General features: G+C 43.3%; 1 protein-coding gene across 2 annotated transcripts; it reads right to left on the bottom strand.

Annotated features, from left to right (window-relative positions):
* Positions 1-9,267: 9,267 nt before the first annotated feature.
* On the bottom strand, positions 9,268-20,757 carry LOC123347195 (olfactory receptor 14A16-like). Of its 2 annotated transcripts, none has more exons than XM_044984579.1 (2): positions 20,676-20,757; positions 9,268-10,418 (listed from the first exon to the last, which is right to left on the bottom strand). In XM_044984579.1, the coding sequence occupies exon 2, from the start codon at positions 10,376-10,378 to the stop codon at positions 9,422-9,424; it is 957 nt and encodes a 318-aa protein (XP_044840514.1). In that variant the 5' UTR covers positions 10,379-10,418; positions 20,676-20,757; the 3' UTR covers positions 9,268-9,421. The 2 variants fall into 2 exon arrangements, with proteins under 2 accessions (XP_044840514.1, XP_044840515.1); XM_044984580.1 differs by lacking the exon at positions 20,676-20,757 and adding an exon at positions 20,209-20,335.
* Between the last annotated feature and the right edge of the window lie 1,934 nt (positions 20,758-22,691).

Below are 22,691 nucleotides of genomic sequence, written 5' to 3'. Positions count from 1 at the left end.
TCTCTGGAAGACATGGTGGAGTACAAGCTTTGCTCAGAGAAAAGTGTAACCCTAATCTCTCCTATACACACTGCAGAGGCCATCTACTCCAACTAGCACTAATAAGAGCTGCAGAATCTTCAAAAGACATTAAAAAAGATATAAATTTAATGTCTTCATTATATTCTTTTTTCAGCAAGAGTCCAAAAAGACTGAATATCTTGGACAACATAAAAGATACACTGGAACTGAAGTTCAAATTAGTCCAACCTGGGAAAATCCACTGGCTTTTTCATGAGTGATCCTTGGCTGTTGTCTTAAAATTACTCCAGCCATTATTACTGGCTTTGGAAAGTATCTACCAAGATGGGATGAATCTAAGTAGTGAGGCTGGTGGATTAGTTTTGCTACTACGTTCAGAGAAGACCTTTGCCATTCTCTCTCTTGTAAGTCTACTGTTGAAACCACTTGGATCATTAAACAATGCCATCCAGGCATCTGCTACAACAGTAGTAGATCTTTGTCTAGCAATAGAAGCTACATTTGGATCAATCAGAGATATCCATTGAAAAAGTACTGGAAGAAGCAAAGACTTCAGTCCAGAAGTTGACTAATGAAGGCATTTATACTGAATCCTTAAGTGAAGAAGACAAGAAGTGTTTGTTAAGACAACTGAAAAAGTACACAGACTTGATTCTTAAAAATCTACAACAGCAACTTCTAGATTTTACTCAATCTCTACATAGCTTTTACAGATGCCTGTCCTATAAAACACAAGCAGTTGAGTGGAGTGAGGCACTATCAGCATTGGGGCTACCATGTGATCAGGACACTGTTACCCAGTATTCATGTGAGCCCACTGCCAAAGACAAAACGTGGAGTGGCTCTTCTTCTTGTGAGGAGGTATCTCCTTTGTTTATCCTGGGTCTGCTCTAGGGTATGCAGATTTCCCTTTTTGGTTGGCCAGACCACAGGCCTCCTTTTCTTTTGTTTACAGGCACATGCAATGTGTCCCTTTTTGCCACAGTGTCGACACACCTGGTCCTTACACAAGCATTCTGATGCGTGGTGATCTGGCTTACCACAGCGGTAACATTCCTGACGCACCACAGTTTTGTGGGTAGGTTCTTGTGACACCTTATGCACCCTAGGGGATGCACTCATGGATTGTGCCTCCTTTGTAGCCAGTTCCATGGAGACAGCAATATCAATGGCCTTCTGCAAGGTAAGATGAGCCTCTGTCAATAGGTGCTTCCATATAGCTTCACTGTGCATGCCGCAAACTAACCTGTCACGTAGGGCATCATTTAACATCTCCTTAAATTCACAGTGTTCTGCAAGCTTTCTCAAAGTTGCTACAAATTGTGCAACTGTTTTGTCTTCTTTCTGGTCTCTTTTGTGGAATTTATATCTTTCAACAATTACCAGTGGTTTGGGGGAAAAAAGGGGATCCCAGGATTTCCACAATGTCACTGTAAGATTTAGTCTCTGGCTTATTAGGGTGTAGTAGGCTGCGTAGCAGGGAATAGGTCTTAGTCCCTACCACACTTAAGAATATTGGCACCTTCTTCTCTTCTGTAATGTCATTTGCAATAACAAAAAGCTCCAAATGCTCAGCTCCCCAGACTAAGAAGCAGGTCCAGGCTTTCCTTGGGATGGTGGGCTACTACTGGAGGTTCATACCCCACTTTAGCTCCATTGCTGCCCCTATCACTGAGCTATGTAAGAAGCGTAAGCCAGATAAGGTGGTCTGGACAGAGCAGTGTCAGAGGGCTCTCTGTGCTCTGAAGGAGGCTCTGGTCAAGGGCCCGCTGCTGGTAAACCCAGACGTTGACAAGCCATTTATGGTGTTCACCAATGCCTCAAACACAGGGCTGAGTGCAGTGCTAATGCAGGTTGACAGAAACGGGGAGTGACACCCTATCATGTACCTGGGCAGGAAGCTGCTGCCCAGGAGCAGAACTATGCAGCCATAGAAAAGGAATGCCTGACCCTGGTGTGAGCCCTTAAAAAGTTGCAGGCATATCTATTTGGGTGGCGCTTCACCGTGTACATTGACCATTCATCCCTGATGTGACTACACCAGATGAAAGGGGCCAATGCCAAGCTCCTGAGGTGGAGTCTCCAGCTTCAGGATTATAACATGGAGGTGGTTCATCTTAAGGGGAGTTATAGTCGATGCTTTGTCCTGGAGAGGGGGGTCAGAACTTCCCCAGGCTACTGGCTAAAGTGGCCCCGCTCAATTCGGTCTTGGAGGGGGGAGAGATGTGACAAAGTGGGGTTTTATTCATCTCATTATGTTGCACATGAGACTTATACTGTGTGTACCTTAGTTTCCCAGTGTACTGCACCAATACTTTGGTGGTGGGAATTGGGAGTATAATTTTTGCTGAGGCTCTCAGGGCAGGTGAGACCTATGTCATTTGCACCTATGTAACCTAGGACCCAGCAAAGGGATGCAACCAGGTGAAACCTTGTGCCCAGGAAGCGAGACAAAGGGGAGGAAGAGGAGGAGCAACACGGGGATGTCGGAGGTTGAGTCACTGGAAGCTGGCAGTCTACGTGGGGGGGACTAAAAGAGGTGGAGTCCAGGACATCTAGCCCAGGACTCCCAAGATGGACTTAGCTGAAAGTCACTGATTTCTGAGCTAACAAGCTCTGTTCTATGCTGTGTTCCCGTCAACTAATAAAACTTCTGTTTTACTGGCTGTCTGAGAGTCATGTCTGACTGCAGAGTTGGGGTGCAGGGCCCTCTGGCTTCCCCAGTGTTATGGCCCCAAAAGGCCCGAGGTACTCTGCAAGAACGAGACCGACTCCACACTGAGAGTAATTGGTTTTAATGAAGGTAACGTGACACATCTGCAACGGGGACCCCAAGCGTTGCTGTCACTGAGACAGGGACCCAGCACCCTGTAGCTCGGCCTGGGGTGAAGTCTGAAAACAAACACAAAGCATGCTCATTTTATACAAACAGCAGCATATCAGCTCATACATAAAGCAATAGAAACTCTCCACCCTCCGGGGCTGCCCCCCTGGCCAACAGCCAGGGGCTTGCCAAGCAGCAGTCCCAGCCGGTTGCAACAGGTTAAAACTAGCATGCTGTGTCCTACAATAACCGGAGGCTGAGAAAGCGGAACTGCCTAAGCTAAGCCGTAACAGAATCTTCCGTGGTTCCCTAGCCTCCTACACCCAGGAACTCCGCCCATGCAGACTCAGTTCAGGAAATGCACGGTGTGGAAGGGGATGCTGAATGTTCTGAGGTAAGATCCAGGAAGGTTGAAGCTGTGTAAGCTTCTTGCCCTGGAGACAGTATGCTCAGAGAGAGAAGGCTCCCCCAGAATCCTGGACTGGCTTCATATGGAGTAGTTCCAGAGCATTGATCCGGTGACTCTGTGACACAAGTCCATCGCAGTTGCATGCCTAAATACCTTAGATCCAGTTAAAATTCACAGTGTCTCAGGGTGGGCTGGCCCTTTCAGAGGAGATGGGCTCATCCACACCTGTACTTTGTCATCTGCTTCCAGGTGAAGGTTTGGGCTTCAGGCTGTGGTTGGGTCAGGTGACCAGACATCATGTGAGGGAGCCTGATCCATCAAAATAAAGGAGCCCAAGGGGTAGGACAGATCAAGTGAAGGTCTCTTCAGAGAGGCCCAGAGTCTGGAGTGGGCCTTTACGTCAGAGCCAGCTCCAGGCCCCAGCACGCCAAGCGCATGCTTGGGGCGGCATGCCGCAGGGGGCGCTCTGCCGGTCGCCGGGAGGGCGGCAGGTGGCTCTGGTGGACCTCCCACAGGCCGAAGGAGGGTCTGCTGGTCCCATGTCTCCGGTGGACCTCCCGCAGGCATGTCTGCGGATGCTCCACCGGAGCCACGGCACCGGCAACCGCCAGAGCGCCCCCCGTGAAATTGCTAGAGCCGCCCCTGCTTCACGGAGCACCACTCTGAGATCTGAGGAGCAGAGAGAGCTGAGCCTGATGTCCTGATTCAAGAGAAAAAAGTAGAAGAATTCAAGGGATCAGAAGACTCCTGCAGTGGATCCAGAGGGGACCCAGAGTCAGGGAGGATTTGGGAAGAAGCTCTTCACAGCAGCCAGAATGAGGGTCTGGCTGGAGCTACCTGCCCTGCAGGGCTAGAACAGAACCTGTCAGAGGAAACAAGGGATGGACATAATGGCCTGGTGAATCTGGCTCTAACCCTAGCTGTAATCCAGCAAAGCTCTTCAGCATGAGTTTAATTCTAAGTCTTCAGTGGGACTAGTCACATGGTTAAAGTTAAGCATGTGCTGAAGAGTTTTCCAGGAGGGAACAAATTAACAAAACAAAAAGAAGACTGTGAAGTATTGGGATTGTGTCAATAAGTGTGGAGTAAAGGATCCATAGCTCCAATAGGGCCAGATCCACAGTTGGTGTTGAGAAAAGTAGTGTGAAGTCTGTCAATTCACAGCACCTGAGGATGTGACCCTATAATATTGAGGCACTTCCTTGTTGACACACTCCCAATACTTCACAGTGGTGTTGGGTTATTTTTGTTAATTTGTTCCCTCCCTATGCTCTCCCAGGAGTCACCCCCCAGTCTACAGGAAGGAGTCTCATTCAGCATTGTTACATTCACCTAACACAGAAGGTGTGCTCCAAAAGTAACATCTGTAAAACCCTCTTTTTACCCAGCCTGTTTATAAGAAGAAGGGTACAGTGTGCACCAGCTCAAACTAAATTTAACCAACCAGCTTTCTACCTTGTTTCTCTGGTACAACGGTACACACTTTATCTTTTTGTCCTGAACAGATTCATTCCTGATGCCAAGGTACATGAAGGAACTTTCTACACTTGTCCAAGGGTAGAGCACTCATACATTATCTGTTTTCTCTGGACCATTCCAGGTACTGGTCTGTGAGAGTAACTACCACTTCTTCCCACGGTAAAACACTCAAATGTTCTAATCCGGTTAGTTTCCCTATTTACTTAAGCCAAAACTTACTTCAGTGAATACAGGGTGTTGTGGGATACTTAGCATAAGTGATCAGGATTATAACAAAGGTACAGGGCAATTTAGGATATATAACTGCTTTCTGCTTAATGCATACTAATATGTATATGGTGAGAATATATATATATATATATATATATATATTCTCACCATATATATATTATATTATATATTATTAATGTGTGTATATATATATATATATATATATATATATATTATCAATGTGTGTGTGTGTATATATATACACACATTAATAACATATATATGCTAGCCAGCATACATTGGTGAACACCAGCTGGGGATTTGGCTCTGAATATTTTTAGGCAAAATTAAAACCTTAGCATGAATGCTGCCATTAATTCTGTATTCTCCCTTATCTGAACTCTACTTTCTAACCCTATCCTTAACTTTAACCTCTTATTCTGGCTCATATTGTCTTCACTGGAGTTACTCTGTGTATGCTCATATTTAGCTGAGAGCAATCTGTACATGCACCAATTTCCTGAGTAGAACTGATCATAAACATGAAGAAAAACAAATTCTGTGCGGGAAAATAAATAACATTTTAGAGTCATTTTAATTTTGCAGGTTTTCTAAAAGAAACAATTTTCCGTAGAGCTGTTGATTAATCATATTTAACTCACGTGATTAACTCAAAAACTTAATTGCAATTAATCACAGTTTTAATTGTGCGGTTAAATAATAGAATACCAATTGAAATGTATTACATATTTTGGATGCTTTTCTACATTTTCAAATATATTGATTTCAATTACAACACAGAATACAAAGAGTACAGTGCTCACTTTATATTATTATTTTTATTACAAATATTTTCACTGTAAAAATAGGATAAAACAAAAAATACTGTTTTTCAATTAATCTAATACAAGTACGGTAGTTCTCTCTCTTTATCGTAAAAGTGCAATTTACAAATGTATTTTTTTTTACATAATTGCACTCCAAAACAAAACAATGTAAAATGTTACAACCTACAAGTCCCCTCATTCCTACTTCTTGTTCAGCCATTCTAAAGTTTTACATTGTTTTATTTTTGAATGCAGTTATTTTTTGTACATAATTCTACATTTGTAAGTTAAACTTTTCATGATAAATAGACTGTACTACACTACTTGTATTAGGTGAATTGAAAAATACTATTTCTTTTGGTTTTTACAATGCAAATATTTGTAATAAATATAAAGTGAGCACTGTACACTTTGTGTTCTGTGTTGTAATTGAAATCAATATATTTGAAAATGTAGAAAACATCCAAAAATGTTTAAATAAATGGTATTCTATAATCAGGATTTTTTTTAGTTGCTTGAAAGCCCTAATTTTCTGTTGTTTATTGAAATTTTTTATTGAAAATATTTGGTTTTCCAAAGTTTTATTTCAAAATGTTCCACTTTTCTTTCGTCCTCTCCCCTCCCCTTTCCGTTTACCCTTTTCTCACCCCTCTCCCTTTTGTGTCTGAACAAGTAGGGGAATAAGGACAAAATGACAGAAAAAACTCCCAAACCAAACAACCCTAAGAACCCCAAACAAACACCTGAACCCCCAAACAAGAACAACCTACCTCTCCTCAAAAAAGTCTACATTGTTCCATTTCCTGGAAAAGGGAATATTTATTTATTTTAATCAATATTTTCTGTGGAAATTTTCCATTTTGAATAAGTGGTTTTGCATGAAAAGATTTTGGATGAAAAAAATAATAATTTGAAAAAAAAACTTTTAATCTGCTCTACTGAATCTATTCTCTCCCTTTGCCTATTCAAGCCTCAAGAAAAATGAAAGTCTAGCTTATTGATTGGTGTAAATGGATTTATGCCACTGGAGGTCAGGCCTGAGAATTTACTGAAAAACTTACCTGAAGTATACAATGATCCCAGCCATCAGTATCACCATGAGCAGGTGTACTTTTCTGATTCGCATGATGTTGGTGTAATGTAATGAGAGCACAGAAAAGAACAGAATTATTAATAATAAAGTTTTCAACAGCCTCAGCCAGATTCCCTGGCAGAATTTAGACCTCAGCATTTAAAAGGTGCAAGTCAGCAGCAGATGCTGTTTCTTTCTTTCTCAGCCTTGTTTTGGAGGGTGTAACTGGAACAGCTAACCAGGTTAATCCAGGGCCGCTCAGGGGGGAAGCAAGAGGGGCAATTTGCCCCAGTCCCCGGGCCCCACAGGGGTCCCCACGAGAGTTTTTCGGGGCCTCCGGAGCGGGGTCCTTCACTCGCTCCAGGGGACCCGGAAAACTCTTGCTGGGCTGGGCCCAGGAGCTTCTTCCGCTCCCGGTCTTCGCTGGTGGGGGGTCCTTCCGCTCCGGGGTGGAGGGACCCCCCGCTGGCGAATTACCGCCGAAGCTGGACCCGCCGCCGAAGTTCAGCTCGGTCTTCAGCAGTAATTCGGCGGCGGGAGGCCCTTCCATTCCAGGACCCGCCGCCGAAGTGCCCCAAACACCCGCGATGGAGGCCCCCCGCTGCCGAATTACTGCCGAAGACCGGACTGCACTTCGGCGGTGGGTCCTGCTTCGGCGGTAATTTGGCGGCGGGGGGGCCCTGCCACAGGTCTTTGGGGCACTTCAGCGGCGGGTCCCGGAACGGAAGGGCCCCCCGCCGCCAAAGACCCCATGCCCCCGGAATCCTCTGGGCAGCCCTAGGTTAATCACAATCTCTCCTTATGTTGTGAGCTGACTTCCTCTTTCAGCTTTGCCCTCTGCATAAGTCCTTGGCAAAAATCGCCTTTTGACAGCAAACACACAGCAGATTGAGCTCTGACTGCAAACCGTCAGAGAAAGAATTTTGACCAGCAGGGAAATAAATTAATCTGGAAAAGGGGTGAGTTAAAATGTACCCTAGGCCAGCACTGCCATGCAGCAGCTCCCAGCCTGTGCCATGCTCCTTTCCCCTCCCGGCACCCTGCCCTCCTAAGGTTACTACCTGTGAGTTACATTTAAAAAACCAGGACATCTGGGACAATCCAGAGACCGTAAAACGGGCCAGCTTCACAGGCTTCTGGTACAGCAGCGATCTCAGACAAGAGAGGGTCCTGGACAGGCTGAATCCTGATACTCCTCTGGCTGGGTCCCTCCCCCCTTCCTCTTTGCTCCCCATACCAGCACAAAGTGAAAGTACAGGTTTCAGAGTAGCAGCCGTGTTAGTCTGTATCCGCAAAAAGAACAGGAGTACTTGTGGCACGTTAGAGACTAACAAATGTATTTGAGCATAAGCTTTCTTCGGCTACAGCCCACTTCATCAGATGCATGGAATGGAACATATAGTGAGGAGATACCTATACATACAGAGAACACAAAAAGGTGGGAATTGCCCAACCAACTCTAAGAGGCTAATTAATTAAGATGAACTGTTGTCAGAAGGAGAAAAAAAATTTTGTAGTGATAATCAAGATAGCCCATTTAAGACAGTTTGACAAAATACTTAACAGGGGGGAAATAGATTCAATGTGTGTAATGGCTCAGCCATTCCCAGTCTCTATTTAAGCCTAAATTGATAATATATCTAGTTTGCATATCATATTTGCTTCAGTTTGGGGGGCTGTCTGTAAGTGAGGACAGGTCTGTCTCCCAAGATCTGTGAGAGTGAGGGATCATCTTTCAGGATAGATTGTAGATCTTCAAAAACAGACTCTAATGAGAAACTGCTGAACTTGAATTGATATGCAAACTAGATACTATCAATTTAGGCTTAAACAGCTGTGATTTCCCAGCAGATCTGAGTGTATTTGGTACCTGCAGTTCTTCTGCCAGGATCTGTGACCAGTAGTACATTAAGCCATTTCCAATGATTTATCTAGCATAGCTGGAGCAAAGCATAACTTATTAGAAAATATTACAGAGCAACTCCTAGTGACTAACACACCATTAATAAAAGAATAAAAACCCAGCAACATTACAATCATGATTTGAATGGGAACTCAGCCATCCAGACAGCGGTGGAGACTCTTTCTGACCTCTTCAGCTTTACAGGAAGCAAAACGTCAGCTCTCTCAGAAAACCCCATCACAGAGCTGAGGACATTGAGCTTCCCCATAGATGACAATGAAAAGACACTGGCATTGAGTCAAACATATCCCACCCTCCCCAAAAGCAGACCACCCCAAATATCTATAACAAAGCAACTAGCGCGGGTTGGACTAGATGATCTCCTGAGGTCCCTTCCAAGCCTGATAATCTATGATCTATCTATGAACTAATCAACCAAACACCCAACAAACAGAACATACAGAACATAAAAAAGACACAAGCTTAAGACTTACTTATGGCTACTGATTAGACAGATTTATTTACACCAGTCAAACCCTACAGTAAGTCCATTGAGTTCAATGGAGCTAGTCTGGATTTTTTCTACCGCATAAACAGATTGCATGCTATGTTCACATGGGAACAATTGTATCATCAGTTGGTTATATTTATGAAGAAATGCTCAATGAAACTATGGTCATGGGAGAAATATGGGCATTTTATTCTTGGAGAACAACCTCGATCCAATTATTTTCCATAGGGCAGCTTTGATATCCTTGTTCCTCATGCTGTAGATGATCGGATTCATCACTGGAGGCACCACAGAATAGAGAACAGCCGCCATGAGATCCACACCTGTTGGAGTGCTTGAGGTGGGTTTCAGGTAGGCAAAGGTGCCAGTGGAAACAAACAAGGAGAACACAATGAGGTGAGGGAGGCAGGTGGACAGAGCTTTATGCCGGCCCTGCTCAGAGGGGATTCTCAGCACTGTGTTGAAGATCTGGACATATGACACAATTATTAAAACAAAGCAGCTTAAGCCTAAAAAGATAATAAATACAATAACTCGCACTTCACTGCGGTTTGAGTCATAGCAGGCGAGCTTGAGTAGCTGGGGGATTTCACAGAAGAACTGATCCACCATGTTGCCTCCACAGAAGGTTATGGAAAATGTGCTTCCAGTGTGCAGTGCAGAATTGAGAAGACCACAGATCCAGGCACTGGCTGCCATTTGGACACAAGCTCTCCTGTTCATCACCCTCTCATAGTGCAGTGGTTTGCAGATAGCGATGTATCGGTCATATGCCATGATGATGAGTAAGAAAACATCTGCTGAAGAGAATAATATGAAGAAAAAGACTTGGGCAAAGCATCCAAAATAAGAAATTGACCTGGTGTTCATGACGCAGTTGACCATGGATTTGGGGATGGTGACAGAGATAAAGCCGAGGTCCAGGATGGATAAATTTATCAGTAAGAAGTACATGGGGGTGTGAAGATGGAGGTCAAGGATTACAGCGGTGATAACAAAGAGGTTCCCTGTCAGGGCTACCAGGTAAATCACTAGAAACACCACAAATTGTAAAATCTGCAGCTCCCGACTCTCAGAGAAGCCCAGGAGAAGGAACTCGGTCACGGTGGTTCGGTTGAACATTTTCCTTCTCAGTACATCATGTCCTGCCTGTCCTCATGTCCTGTGTAGGGAAGAACAAAGAAAATGCTCATGATTAGAACAACAGAAGGAATTACCCTGATTCCTCACTCATTAAGATCTCATGATGTGAATGTGAGAGTCGCACAACGCTCGTCATGTGAATTGACTAGGTGTGGTGAGTGCTCCTCACCAATCTCATCCAGACCATTAGTCAGGTACATTATCACACTAACATAACTTGGATTCAAGTATCAGAGGGGTAGCCATGTTAGTCTGGATCTCTAAAAAGCAACAAAGAATGTGGCATCTTATAGTCTAACAGATGTATTGGAGCATAAGTTTTCATGGGTTTCTCTTTGAAGTCTGGTCCTGAAGTTTTTTGTGGTAGGATGGCTAACTTTAATTTTGCTATTTTGTGTCCAGGGAGGTTGAAATGTTCTCCTACTGGTTTTTGTATATTGCCATTCCTAATATCTGACTTATGTCCATTTATCCTTTTACGTAGGGACTGTCCAGTTTGGCCGATGGTCATAGCAGAGGGGCATTGATGGCACATGATGGTATGTATAACATTGGTGGACGTGCAGGTGAATGAGCCGGTGATGTTGTAGCTGATCTGGTTAGGTTCTGTGATGGTGTCGCTGGTGTAGATATGTGGGTAGAGTTGGCATCGGCGTGGCGCAGGGAAATAAGGAAACAAATCAACAGAGCAAGATGTGTACAGAGAAGTCTCCTGCTGTAAGACAAGCCCAAGAAAGAAACCAACAGAACTCCATTGGCCATCACTTACAGTCCTCAGCTAAAACCTCTCCAATGCATCGTCAGTGATCTACAACCCATCCTGGATAATGATCCCTCACTTTCACAGACATTGGGAAGCAGGCCAGTCCTTGCCCACAGACAACCCGCCAACTGTAAGCAAGCACACACCGCACCATAGTAACTCTAACTCAGGAACCAATCCATGCAACAAACCTCAATGCCAACTCTGCCCACATATCTACACCAGCAACACCATCACAGAACCTAACCAGATCAGCTGCAACAACACCAGTTCATTCACCTGCATGTCCACCAATGTAATATACGCCATCATATGCCAGCAATGCCCCTCTGCTATGTGCATCGGGCAAACTGGACAATGTCAAAGTTAGACTCAGGACTCTCAGTTTGTCAGACCACTCTGTTTTATTAGCACAGCGCTCTGCTAATAACACCCAGATAATGTGAGCACCATGCAAGACACAAACTATCTTATTTATACAGATAAAAGGGTGAGAACTTAACAAGATAACAAAGGAAACAGAATCAGATAAGTTTACCTGGGCTAGGCATGCATATCTTATTTCCTTACTAACTATTACCCATCTTCTGTTAATGTTTCACGATTAGCACCATTGTTTATGCCTAATGTTTCTTTTCCTGGCACCTGTATTTCAACATTTCTTATTTCTGCTTAAAGGCCAGGGAGGTTGAAGTGCTCTCCTACAGGTTTTTGTATATTGCCATTCCTAATATCTGATTTGTGAAAATGGACTGTAAACTGTCTAAACTCCTACCTGCTACATGGGGCCACAACCGTGGTACCCCTAACCCACCCAGCAATATCGTCAATCTATCCAACCACACACACAGCCCAGAAGAAATGTCTGTCCTATCTCGGGGACTCTCTTTCTGCCCTGCCACCCCCACAAACATGATACAGTTCTGCGGCGATCTGGAAGCCTACTTTCGCCGTCTCCGACTCAAAGAATACTTTCAGGACAACACTGAACAGCGCACTGATACACAGTTACCCTCCCACCAACAGCACAAAAAGAAGAACTCCACATGGACTCCTCCTGAGGGTCGAAATGACAGTCTGGACCTATACATTGAATGCTTCCATCGACGTGCACAGGCAGAAATTGTGGAAAAACAACATCGCTTGCCTCAAAACCTAAGTCGTGCAGAACGCAATGCCATCCACAGCCTCAGAAACCATCCTGACATTATAATCAAAGAGGCTGATAAAGGAGGTGCTGTTGTCATCATGAACAGTTCTGACTACCAAAAGGAGGCCGCCAGACAACTGTCCAACACCAAATTCTACAGGCCACTTCCCTCAGATCCCACTGAGGAATACACTAAGAAACTGCACCATCTACTCAGGACACTCCCTACACCAACACCGGAACAAATCAACATACCCTTAGAGCCCCGACCAGGGCTAGTCTATCTACTGCCCAAAATCCACAAACCTGGAAATCCTGGACGCCTCATCATCTCGGGCATTGGAACTCTCACTGAAGGACTGTCTGGATATGTAGACTCTCTACTCAGACCCTATGCCACCAGCACTCCCAGCTATCTCCGTGACACCACTGATTTCCTGAGGAAACTACAATGCATTGGTGACCTTCCAGAAAACACTATCCTGGCCACCATGGATGTAGAGGCTCTCTACACAAACATCCCACACGCTGATGGAATACAAGCTGTCAGAAACAGTATCCCTGATGATGCCACAGCACAACTGGTTGCTGAGCTCTGTGCCTTTATCCTCACACACAACTATTTCAAATTTGATGACAATATATATCTCCAGATCAGTGGCACCGCTATGGGCACCCGCATGGCCCCACAATATGCCAATATTTTTATGGCTGACCTGGAACAACGCTTCCTCAGCTCCCGTCCACTCACGCCCCTTCTCTACCTACGCTACATTGATGACATCTTCATCATCTGGACCCATGGGAAGGAGTCTCTGGAAAAATTCCACCATGATTTCAACAGCTTCCACCCCACCATCAACCTCAGCCTGGACCAATCTACACGGGAGGGCCACTTCCTAGACACTACGGTGCAAATCATTGATGGTCACATTAACACCACCCTATACCGAAATCCTACCGACCGCTATGCCTACCTTCATGCCTCCAGCTTCCATCCCGGGCACACCACAAGATCCATTGTCTACAACCAAGCACTGAGTTATAACCGCATCTGCTCTAACCCCACAGACAGAGACCAACACCTACAAAATCTCCACCAAGCATTCTCAAAATTACAGTACCCACACGAGGAAATAAGGAAACAGATCAACAGAGCCAGACGTGTACCCAGAAGCCTCCTACTGCAAGACAAACCCAAGAAAGAAACCAACAGGGCTCCACTGGCCATCACATACAGTTCCCAGCTAAAACCCCTCCAACGCATCATCAGGGATCTACAACCCATCCTGGACAATGATCCCACACTTTCACAGGCCTTGGGTGGCAGACCAGTCCTCGCCCACAGACAACCTGCCAACCTGAAGCATATTCTCACCAGTAACTGCACACCGCACCATAGTAACTCTAACTCAGGAACCAATCCATGCAACAAACCTCGAAACCAACTCTGCCCACATATCTACACCAGCGACACCATCACAGGACCTAACCAGATCAGCCACACCATCACCGGTTCATTCACCTGCACGTCTACCAATGTTATATATGCCATCATATGCCAGCAATGCCCCTCTGTTATGTACATCGGCCAAACTGGACAGTCTCTAAGGAAAAGGATAAATGGACACAAATCAGATATTAGGAATGGCAATATACAAAAACCTGTAGGAGAGCACTTCAACCTCCCTGGCCACACAATAGCAGATCTTAAGGTGGCCATCCTGCAGCAAAAAAACTTTAGGACCAGACTTCAAAGAGAAACTGCTGAGCTCCAGTTCACCTGCAAATTTGACACCATCAGCTCAGGATTAAACAAAGACTGTGAATGGCTTGCCAATTACAGAACCAGTTTCTCCTCTCTTGGTTTTCACTCAACTGCTAGAACAGGGCCTCATCCTCCCTGATTGAACTAACCTCGTTATCTCTAGCTTGCTTCTTGCTTGCATATATAAACCTGCCCCTGGAAATTTCCACTACTTGCATCCGAAGAAGTGGGTATTCACCCACAAAAGCTCATGCTGCAAAACGTCTGTTAGTCTATAAGGTGCCAACAATTTCTTCACTTAACAAATTTTGTCTTACCGTACTGGAAACATACTGCATCCAGTTATATTGATAGGTATTAAACAATTATCTTTTTCTTTGCTTTAACAGATGTATTAAAACTTTAATATTCTCTGATATTACCCAAAACATCTTATGTTCTAAATATCTGCATTTTAGTACATTCCATAGCTATTGCAGTATGTTTTTTTTTTAACTTTTATTTGTTTTTGTAATAGGTTGTTCTGTAGCTGGTATTAGCTTTTTCTGATTTTCTGAAAGACAAAAATAACATTTTCTACCCCTTTCAGGGTGGCATTGATTATCGCTTAAAAGATTCCTTTCTTTTACAAATACCCTTGCTGATTGCAGGCAAAACAGAGGAATTACCCCCATATTTTCCTGTGTGTGTTTATAGGCAGGCCAGGTTTTAATGGCTTCTACTTTTTAAGGGTTATGGGGAAATTATTCCAATGTTTAGTTATTAAATTCATGAGGTGGTGTACCTCAACTTTTTCTTCTTATAGCAGACCAAGTTTGTAATGTTTTTCCTGCTGTGTTAAGCTTTAAGTTTATTCACAGGTAATAGCTGAGAAGCATCATTACCATATTACCTTAAAGGATTTTTCCAAAAATTATACACACTATACGTTGTTACAGGGGTACTTACTAACATTAAATTTATTTCAATGTTTAATATTAACAATAACATTTAGCATCAAATCTCTTAAAGGGATCTTGTTATATACCATGTCTTTTATTTAGGCAATTTCTTTTGTGCTGGCAGTTTTCACCTTCCTTTATCAGTTAGGTAATTTGCATCAACACAGGCTTGGCTTTTGGATTCAAAGCCATCAGCAGAGCTCAGAGACTCTGTCTTAAAAGGGACACAATCAACTTCCACCAGAGTTTTGATTTCTTTCCACTTTCAACTCCTGTTTACAAAACACACACAGATCTGAAAAAGAAAACAGTCTATTGCTGCTCTTTTTGGAGCCCTAATAGGATTTTAATTCAATGGCATATTTCATTTTTATTTCTTTTACCCCTTTTTACAATATACACTGCACATGTCCTAGGGAAAAAGCACATTCCTTCTATACTACAACTTTTTTTTTTAAACATTAGCCATATCAATTTTTACATATGATCTAACTTTTTTTTTTGTTTTTTTTTTTTACAGAGTTTTCATGTACCCTTATCAAAAGTGACAGTCTGATTATACAGAGCCATTTTAAGGCTCAGTGTTTTTAACATTGCTTCTTTTTGTTTTGTGCACCTCACCTCTGCTGTTGCACAGGGCACTGTTAAAATTTTTTTTTATTCTTTCACTACAGCTCTTATCTACTATTGTTACAAAAAAACCCAACCAAACAAACAAAAAGACTCCAGAATCTCTCCCTATTCTCCTGATTTTGACTGCCCTATTGCAGCCATGACTTGGTTTTTATTTAAAAAAAACATTTTAAATTTTATAAAGAATCAAGTTACCCCTTAAGGGTTAAATGCTAAATCCCAAAGCCAAACAACTGTAATTACCTGTGTCTTGCAAAAAGGTCTGTCAGTTTTACAACATTGAATTAAGAGTCAAATGAATTTTTAGTGGCATGAAAAACAAAAACAAAACCAATTTATCTTATACCTACAAAACAGGAGTTTTACAAACCAGATGTGCTGGTTTAGATTCTTAGAACTTTACATATTTTCACAGACAAATAGATACATACGCAATTTCCTTAACATTCCTTTACACTGCTTTGTTTTTACATAGCTGTATATATATTTGGATTATTTACAGGCATTCTTTGGGAAAAGGGCCCATTTTCCCTTCAGAATGGCTGCAAAGAAACCAAGAATTCTCTCTCTTTAACATGGTCCTTTTAAACATTTTCACAAAGTTTAACTGCTTAATTCTCTCCAGCCTTTGTAGAGTTAACTTTTCACTCTTTCCTTAAATCACTTGTTTATCTCCCAAAATAACATCTTTATCACCTCAGATTTTACCATTTTTAAGTATTGTTCCAGGGGTTCATGCCTGCAGGTACTGCTTTTCTTACTCCTTACACTATGCCCTTAGGGCTTCCAACCTGTTTTTCAGTTTCTTTATCTGTTGCTTGCCTGCTTTTCTGGGCCCGATCCTGCTTTTTTCCAATGAACCGTTTGTGAGTGCTATTGTGGTCACTTCACAATTTTGAAATAAATGTTTAAGGAAAGGGACCAGGAAGGGTGGGGGCTAGTTGAGGAGCTCCCCCGCCCTTGCTGAATTGGTAGTGGAACACTAAAGAATCAGTTTTTGAGGCAGACAACAAAGGGGAACAGAACAAGGGGCTTTTTGTCCTTTTTACAATGAGATGGGAGTATTAAGGGGGTTGGATCGATCCAAGGTGGGTTTTTGAGAACGGGGTAAAGGGGAGCGCTCGGTCTGGTGGTGGGAGAGGAGGCTTTTAATAAAGCTTTTAACTTATTATTTGAATATTTGAGAGAGGCGAGTTTTGATTTTGTCCAGCTACGATTTGCCTCTTCCCACCACTGAATGAAACAATTAACCTCTTCTTTAGCCAATTTAGTTTTAGGTTGGCCGCGTTTGTCCTTTAAGACGTCCACTCGGTCTTTGTTCCAAGATTTTAACACTGGCCACTGAGTTTTGGGATCCCCCTGAGTTAGCCTAGACCATTTTTCCAGAAATTTACAGGAGTCCGGACCCTTCTTACAGGAGTCTGGACCCATCCTAAATACATACATGAGCCAGCGTTCGTTTAGGGAACTGTCCCGACTTAGACATCTGGTTACCCATACAGGAGGACTTCACACACCAATCGCACAAGAAGGAAATTCGGGTTCGTCAGAGCAATGCCCGGTGCAACACTCAAAAGGAGCCCACAGGCTACTGTCTCAATCGCCCTTTCTTTCACACCAAGGGTTTTACCCAAAGTGCGGTGCAGCTGCGATTGTGCAGATTCCACTCACACAGACCGCGGGGACAGGAACCCCTTGGTCGGCCTATCCCCGGACGGAGATGGCACCCAGACTCAAACACTCCACAGGAAGATGGATAGACATAGAGACAGGACAGTCCTCAGTCCGGACAAAACACAGAAATAATTACCTGACCAGATTCCTGATGTCAGATCCCGGGATCCCTACCAGAACAGAGCGGGAACCAACAGGTTCAATGGCGTAGACTTCACTGTGGTCGTGCGCCTTTCCGTTCTGGTGGAGGACTGCTCAGGCCAAATGCCCAGGTGCCAGCTGCCATGGTCGTCCTACAAAAACGGTCAGGAATCACACAGCCCCAGTGAAGACGGTTGCCATCTCGGTGGAACCTCCAAATTGTCAAAGTTAGACTCAGGACTCTCAGTTTGTCAGACCACTCTGTTTTATTAGCACAGCGCTCTGCTAATAACACCCAGATAATGTGAGCACCATGCAAGACACAAACTATCTTATTTATACAGATAAAAGGGTGAGAACTTAACAAGATAACAAAGGAAGCAGAATCAGATAAGTTTACCTGGGCTAGGCATGCATATCTTATTTCCTTACTAACTATTACCCATCTTCTGTTAATGTTTCACCATTAGCACCATTGTTTATGCCTAATGTTTCTTTTCCTGGCACCTGTATTTCAACATTTCTTATTTCTGCTTAAAGGTACATACAACATTTCTTTAATCCATTCTTATTTTTACAATATAATTCATTCTACTTTCACAACAATCCCTATGGAAAAGGATAAATGGACACAAATCAGATATTAGGAATGGCAATATACAAAAACCTGTAGGAGAACACTTCAACCTCCCTGGACACAAAATGGCAGATTTAAAGGTAGCCATACTAGAGCAAATAAAATGTCAGGACCAGACTTCAAAGAGAAACCGCTGAGCTTCAGTTCATCTGCAAATTTGACACCATCAGCTCAGGATTAAACAAAGACTGTGTATGGCTAGTCAACTACAAAAGCAGTTTCTCCTTCCTTGGTGTTCACACCTCAACTGCTAGAAAAGGGCCTCATCCTCCCTGATTGAACTAACCTAGTTATCTCCAGACTGATTCTTGCCTGCATATTTATACCTGCTTCTGGAAATGTCCATTACATGTGTCTGATGAAGTGGGTATTCACGCATGAAAGCTCATGCTCCAATACATCAGTTAGTCTATAAGGTGCCACAGGACTCTTTAAAAAAAAACAGGAGTACTTGTGGCACCTTAAAGACTAACAAATTTATTTAAGCATGAGCTTTCGTGAGCTACAGCTCACTTCTTCGGATGCATAGAATGGAACACACAGACAGGGGATATTTATACATACAGAGAACATGAAAAGGTGGAAGTATGCATACCAACAGGCAGAGTCTAATCAATTGAGATGAGCTATCGTTAGCAGGAGGAAAAAAACTTTTTGAAGTGATAATTAAGACTCTTTGTTGCTTATAACTTGGATTAGCTACCTTTAAATCAAGGGAGTCAGGTCAGTTTACACTATCTGAGGATCTTGCCCAAGATGTGGCCTGATAAAATGCAGTATGAAGAACTGGAGCAAAATAGAACCCAAATCCAACAATTCCAGCCAAGATGCTTCCCCTATTGTGATCAGCTCAAAATTTGGGCATGAACCTAACATTTTAAAACAGCCTGATTCCTCCTTTCCCTGGAAATACAAGATAGACACACCCTGCCTTCTAAGTGGTAGCTCATCTGTGATGATACCACCCAAGGGCCACGTAGACGGCTGGTTGTCTGGTTACACATTGATTTATGCCACCAATCCCAGCTGCACATCCATTTCTATGTGGTGATGGGCTAGTGATATTGCTCAGTTCCTGCTGTGTTGATCTTTTACCTCTGTGAGTTTATGTCTATGTTGTGCTGTTAGACCTTCATCTTACTATGGGTATGTTTTGCGTAACTGTTTACAGCAGTTTTTTTTTCTTTTCCCCTTTTTGGCTGGCAGCAGCATGTGACAAAAGGTGTAGCACTTGACTAGGAGGTTTGGAGTCTAGTCCCACTGACAATGGTCAAGATAGACATGCTTTGGCTGCTAGCCCTGACTCCTCTTTCAAAAGTGCTAATGTCTTTAAAACATATTCTGGGGGCTGTCGCTTTTGTCAGTTATGTTTTGAACACTGAAATCTCAAAAAACCCAATAATTTGTTTTTCAACTTCAAAATTGCAATTTTCAGCTGAAATTTTTTGATTTCCCAAATGCTGGTGGAAAAAAGAAAAAAAACTGGGTTTAGGTTTTTTGGTAAAGTTCAAAATTTTCCAAGGAGGAAATAAAAATCTGAGCAGCCATTGATATTGAATTAATTAATAGAATTAATTAAAATCTTCAAATTGTAATTCACATTTATGTTCTTAAATCCCCCTATGTAAAATCATAGAGAGTTCACCTGGTCCAGCCTCCAGCTTCAAGACAGGGCCAAGTAAACCTAGACCATCCCTGACAGAGGTTTGTCCAACTTCCCTTGGCAGCCTGTTCAAACCAGGGCTTTGGAGCTGTGCTCCAGCTCCACTCCAGCTCCAGGCAAAAATTTGCAGCTCCATTGCTCCAGAGCTTCTCCGTGCTCCATCTCTGGGCTCTGCTCCAAAACCCTGGTTTGAACGACCCTTAGAGATAGAAAATTTTTCATACTACCTAACCTGAATCTCGCTTGCGGAAGATGAAGCCCATTGCTTTCTGTTCTACCTTTAGTGGATATGGAGAACAATTGATCACCGTCCTCTTTATAACAACTTTTAACATATTTGAAGATTTTGATCAGGTTCCCCCGCAGTCTTCCTTTTTTGAGACTAAACATGCCCAGTTTATTAATCCCCAAATATATTTAATTGAAATAGCAAACTTACTGTTCTGGACTTTGTGTAACTTGTCCCAACTTGCGATGCTTTCCGGTCTCAAGCAGCAGGATTATTTAGCTAGTTATCATGCATCCCTCACTATATTATCCAGCAGCTATTTCCATGTCTCTTCACTAGATTTCCTGAGTTGCTAAATTTCTCTGCAGTTCCTAGCAAACAGTCCACAGATGGGTGCTGCTTGCTCCCCTCCTTGACCAGACTTGGCAGAGAGGTGATGGACTAAATGGGATGGGGGACTGAAAGCTCCTCCCAGCACTGGAGATAATCCTGGCTTCTTCAGGGTTGAGACACAGTCACAGCCCAGGATGTCCCTGCTCTGGGGTTAAATCACTGAATCTCATCTCCAGGGCTGTGAGACCAGCTCTGGTCTCACTTCAGGAGCAAAGCACCCTGACAACCAGCCCTAGCTGAGCCTTCCCTCACAGAAGGGAGAACCGATCTACCCTGGATCTTACATGACGGCAGCATCCTTAGAAGGATCCTAGGCTAAAAACAAGAAGGGCTGAGATCCGGAGGTGTCCCATGGTGTTTGCAATCTAAAAACAAAAAACAACAACAACAACAAAAATTGTGTTTGCAGTAAAAAAATATATTTGTAGCACAGACGTGACCGACAATAGCTAAGAGCCTAGTAGCACCACAGCCCCAGCTGGCCTGGAATAGTTGGTTTCTTCTTTAACTCAATATGATTATCTCTGGGTTGGGCAGGCTTTCTTTTCCAGCTTTACATCAGCAACTCTTGGGATGTGGCCACTAGAGGGATCCAGGCTGCCCTGGGAGTTTGATGTTGGTCATTAAGTTACTCTGAGGCAAACACTAAAAGTTATGGCCCAAGTCATGAGCTGATGTAAATCAATACAATTGAGTAGCTAGGACTATTTATGCCAAGGAGGAGTCTAGCCCTTTGATATCAATAGAGCTACTCTGATTGACACCAGCTGCAGATCTGGCTCATTACACAGTTTCCAATCCAATTTTTGCCAGTGACTTTGAACCAAAAAAGAGTCAAAGTTCCTAATCAGTCTGCACTTTCATAGCTCTTTGTCCACTGGGATTAATTACAAGAGCGTAACTTCTAGAGGTGACGGACCAACTCATTTCCCCTGGGGACAGAACTTTGGAGGAATTAACTGTTGCTAAAATTTTCTCCTTCTGATTAATGGTATGACTAGCCCAACTGTCTTTAGGCTCCTCTAATCTGGGGTTTGGGTGCTGAAGTCCCTTTGTGGTTCTTGGGCTCATCATAGAATCATAAAAAGAACAGGAGTACTTGTGGCACCTTAAAGACTAACAAATTTATTTTAGCATGAGCTTTCGTGAGCTATAGCTCACTTCTTCGGATGCATAGAATGGAACACACAGACAGGAGATATTTATATATACAGAGAACATGAAAAGGTGGAAGTATGCATAACAACAGGAAAAGTCTAATGATGAGCTCATCTCAATTGATTAGACTTTTCCTGTTGTTATGCATACTTCCACCTTTTCATGTTCTCTGTATGTATAAATATCTCCTGTCTGTGTGTTCCATTCTATGCATCCGAAGAAGTGAGCTATAGCTCACGAAAGCTCATGCTAAAATAAATTTGTTAGTCTTTAAGGCGCCACAAGTACTCCTGTTCTTTTTGCGGATACAGACTAACACAGCTGCTACTCTGAAACCTGTCATAGAATCATAGAATCATAGAATCTCAGGGTTGGAAGGGACCTCAGGAGGTCATCTAGTCCAACCCCCTGCTCAAAGCAGGACCAAACCCAATTAAATCATCCCAGCCAGGGCTTTGTCAAGCCTGACCTTAAAAACCTCTAAGGAAGGAGATTCCACCACCTCCTTAGGTAACCCATTCCAGTTCTTCACCACCCTACTAGTGAAAAAGTTTTTCCTAATATCCAACCTAAACCTCCCCCTCTGCAACTTGAGACCATTGCTCCCTGTTCTGTCATCTTCTACCACTGAGAACAGTCTAGATCCATCCTCTTTGGAACCCCCTTTCAGGTAGTTGAAAGCAGCTATCAAATCCCCACTCATTTTTCTCTTCTGCAGGCTAAACAATCCCTTTTCCCTCAGCCTCTCCTCATAAGTCATGTGCTCCAGCCCCCTAATCATTTTTGTTGCCCTCCGCTGGACTCTCTCCAATTTATCCACATCCTTCTTGTAGTGTGGGACCCAAAACTGGACACAGTACTCCAAATGAGGCCTCACCAGTGCTGAATAGAGGGGAATGATCACATCCCTCGATCTGCTGGAAATGCCCCTACTTATACAGCCCAAAATGCCATTAGCCTTCTTGGCAACAAGGGCACACTGTTGACTCATATTCAGCTTTTCGTCCACCGTAACCCCTAGGTCCTTTTCTGCAGAACTGCTGCCCAGCCATTCGGTCCCTAGTCTGTAGCAGTGCATGGGATTCTTCCGTCCTAAGTGCAGGACTCTGCACTTGTCCTTGTTGAACCTCATCATATTTCTT

The sequence above is a fragment of the Mauremys mutica genome, chromosome 13 (assembly GCF_020497125.1).
Source record: "Mauremys mutica isolate MM-2020 ecotype Southern chromosome 13, ASM2049712v1, whole genome shotgun sequence".
Classification (NCBI taxonomy): Eukaryota; Metazoa; Chordata; order Testudines; family Geoemydidae; genus Mauremys; species Mauremys mutica.
The sequence above is the reverse complement of the archived record's forward strand: the minus strand, read 5'-3'. Positions and strand labels throughout refer to the sequence as shown.

Bases quoted from the DNA above. Each gene is read 5' to 3' on its own strand.
- LOC123347195 (XM_044984579.1), bottom strand. From the start codon at position 10,378: ATGTTCAACCGAACCACCGTGACCGAGTTCCTTCTCCTGGGCTTCTCT.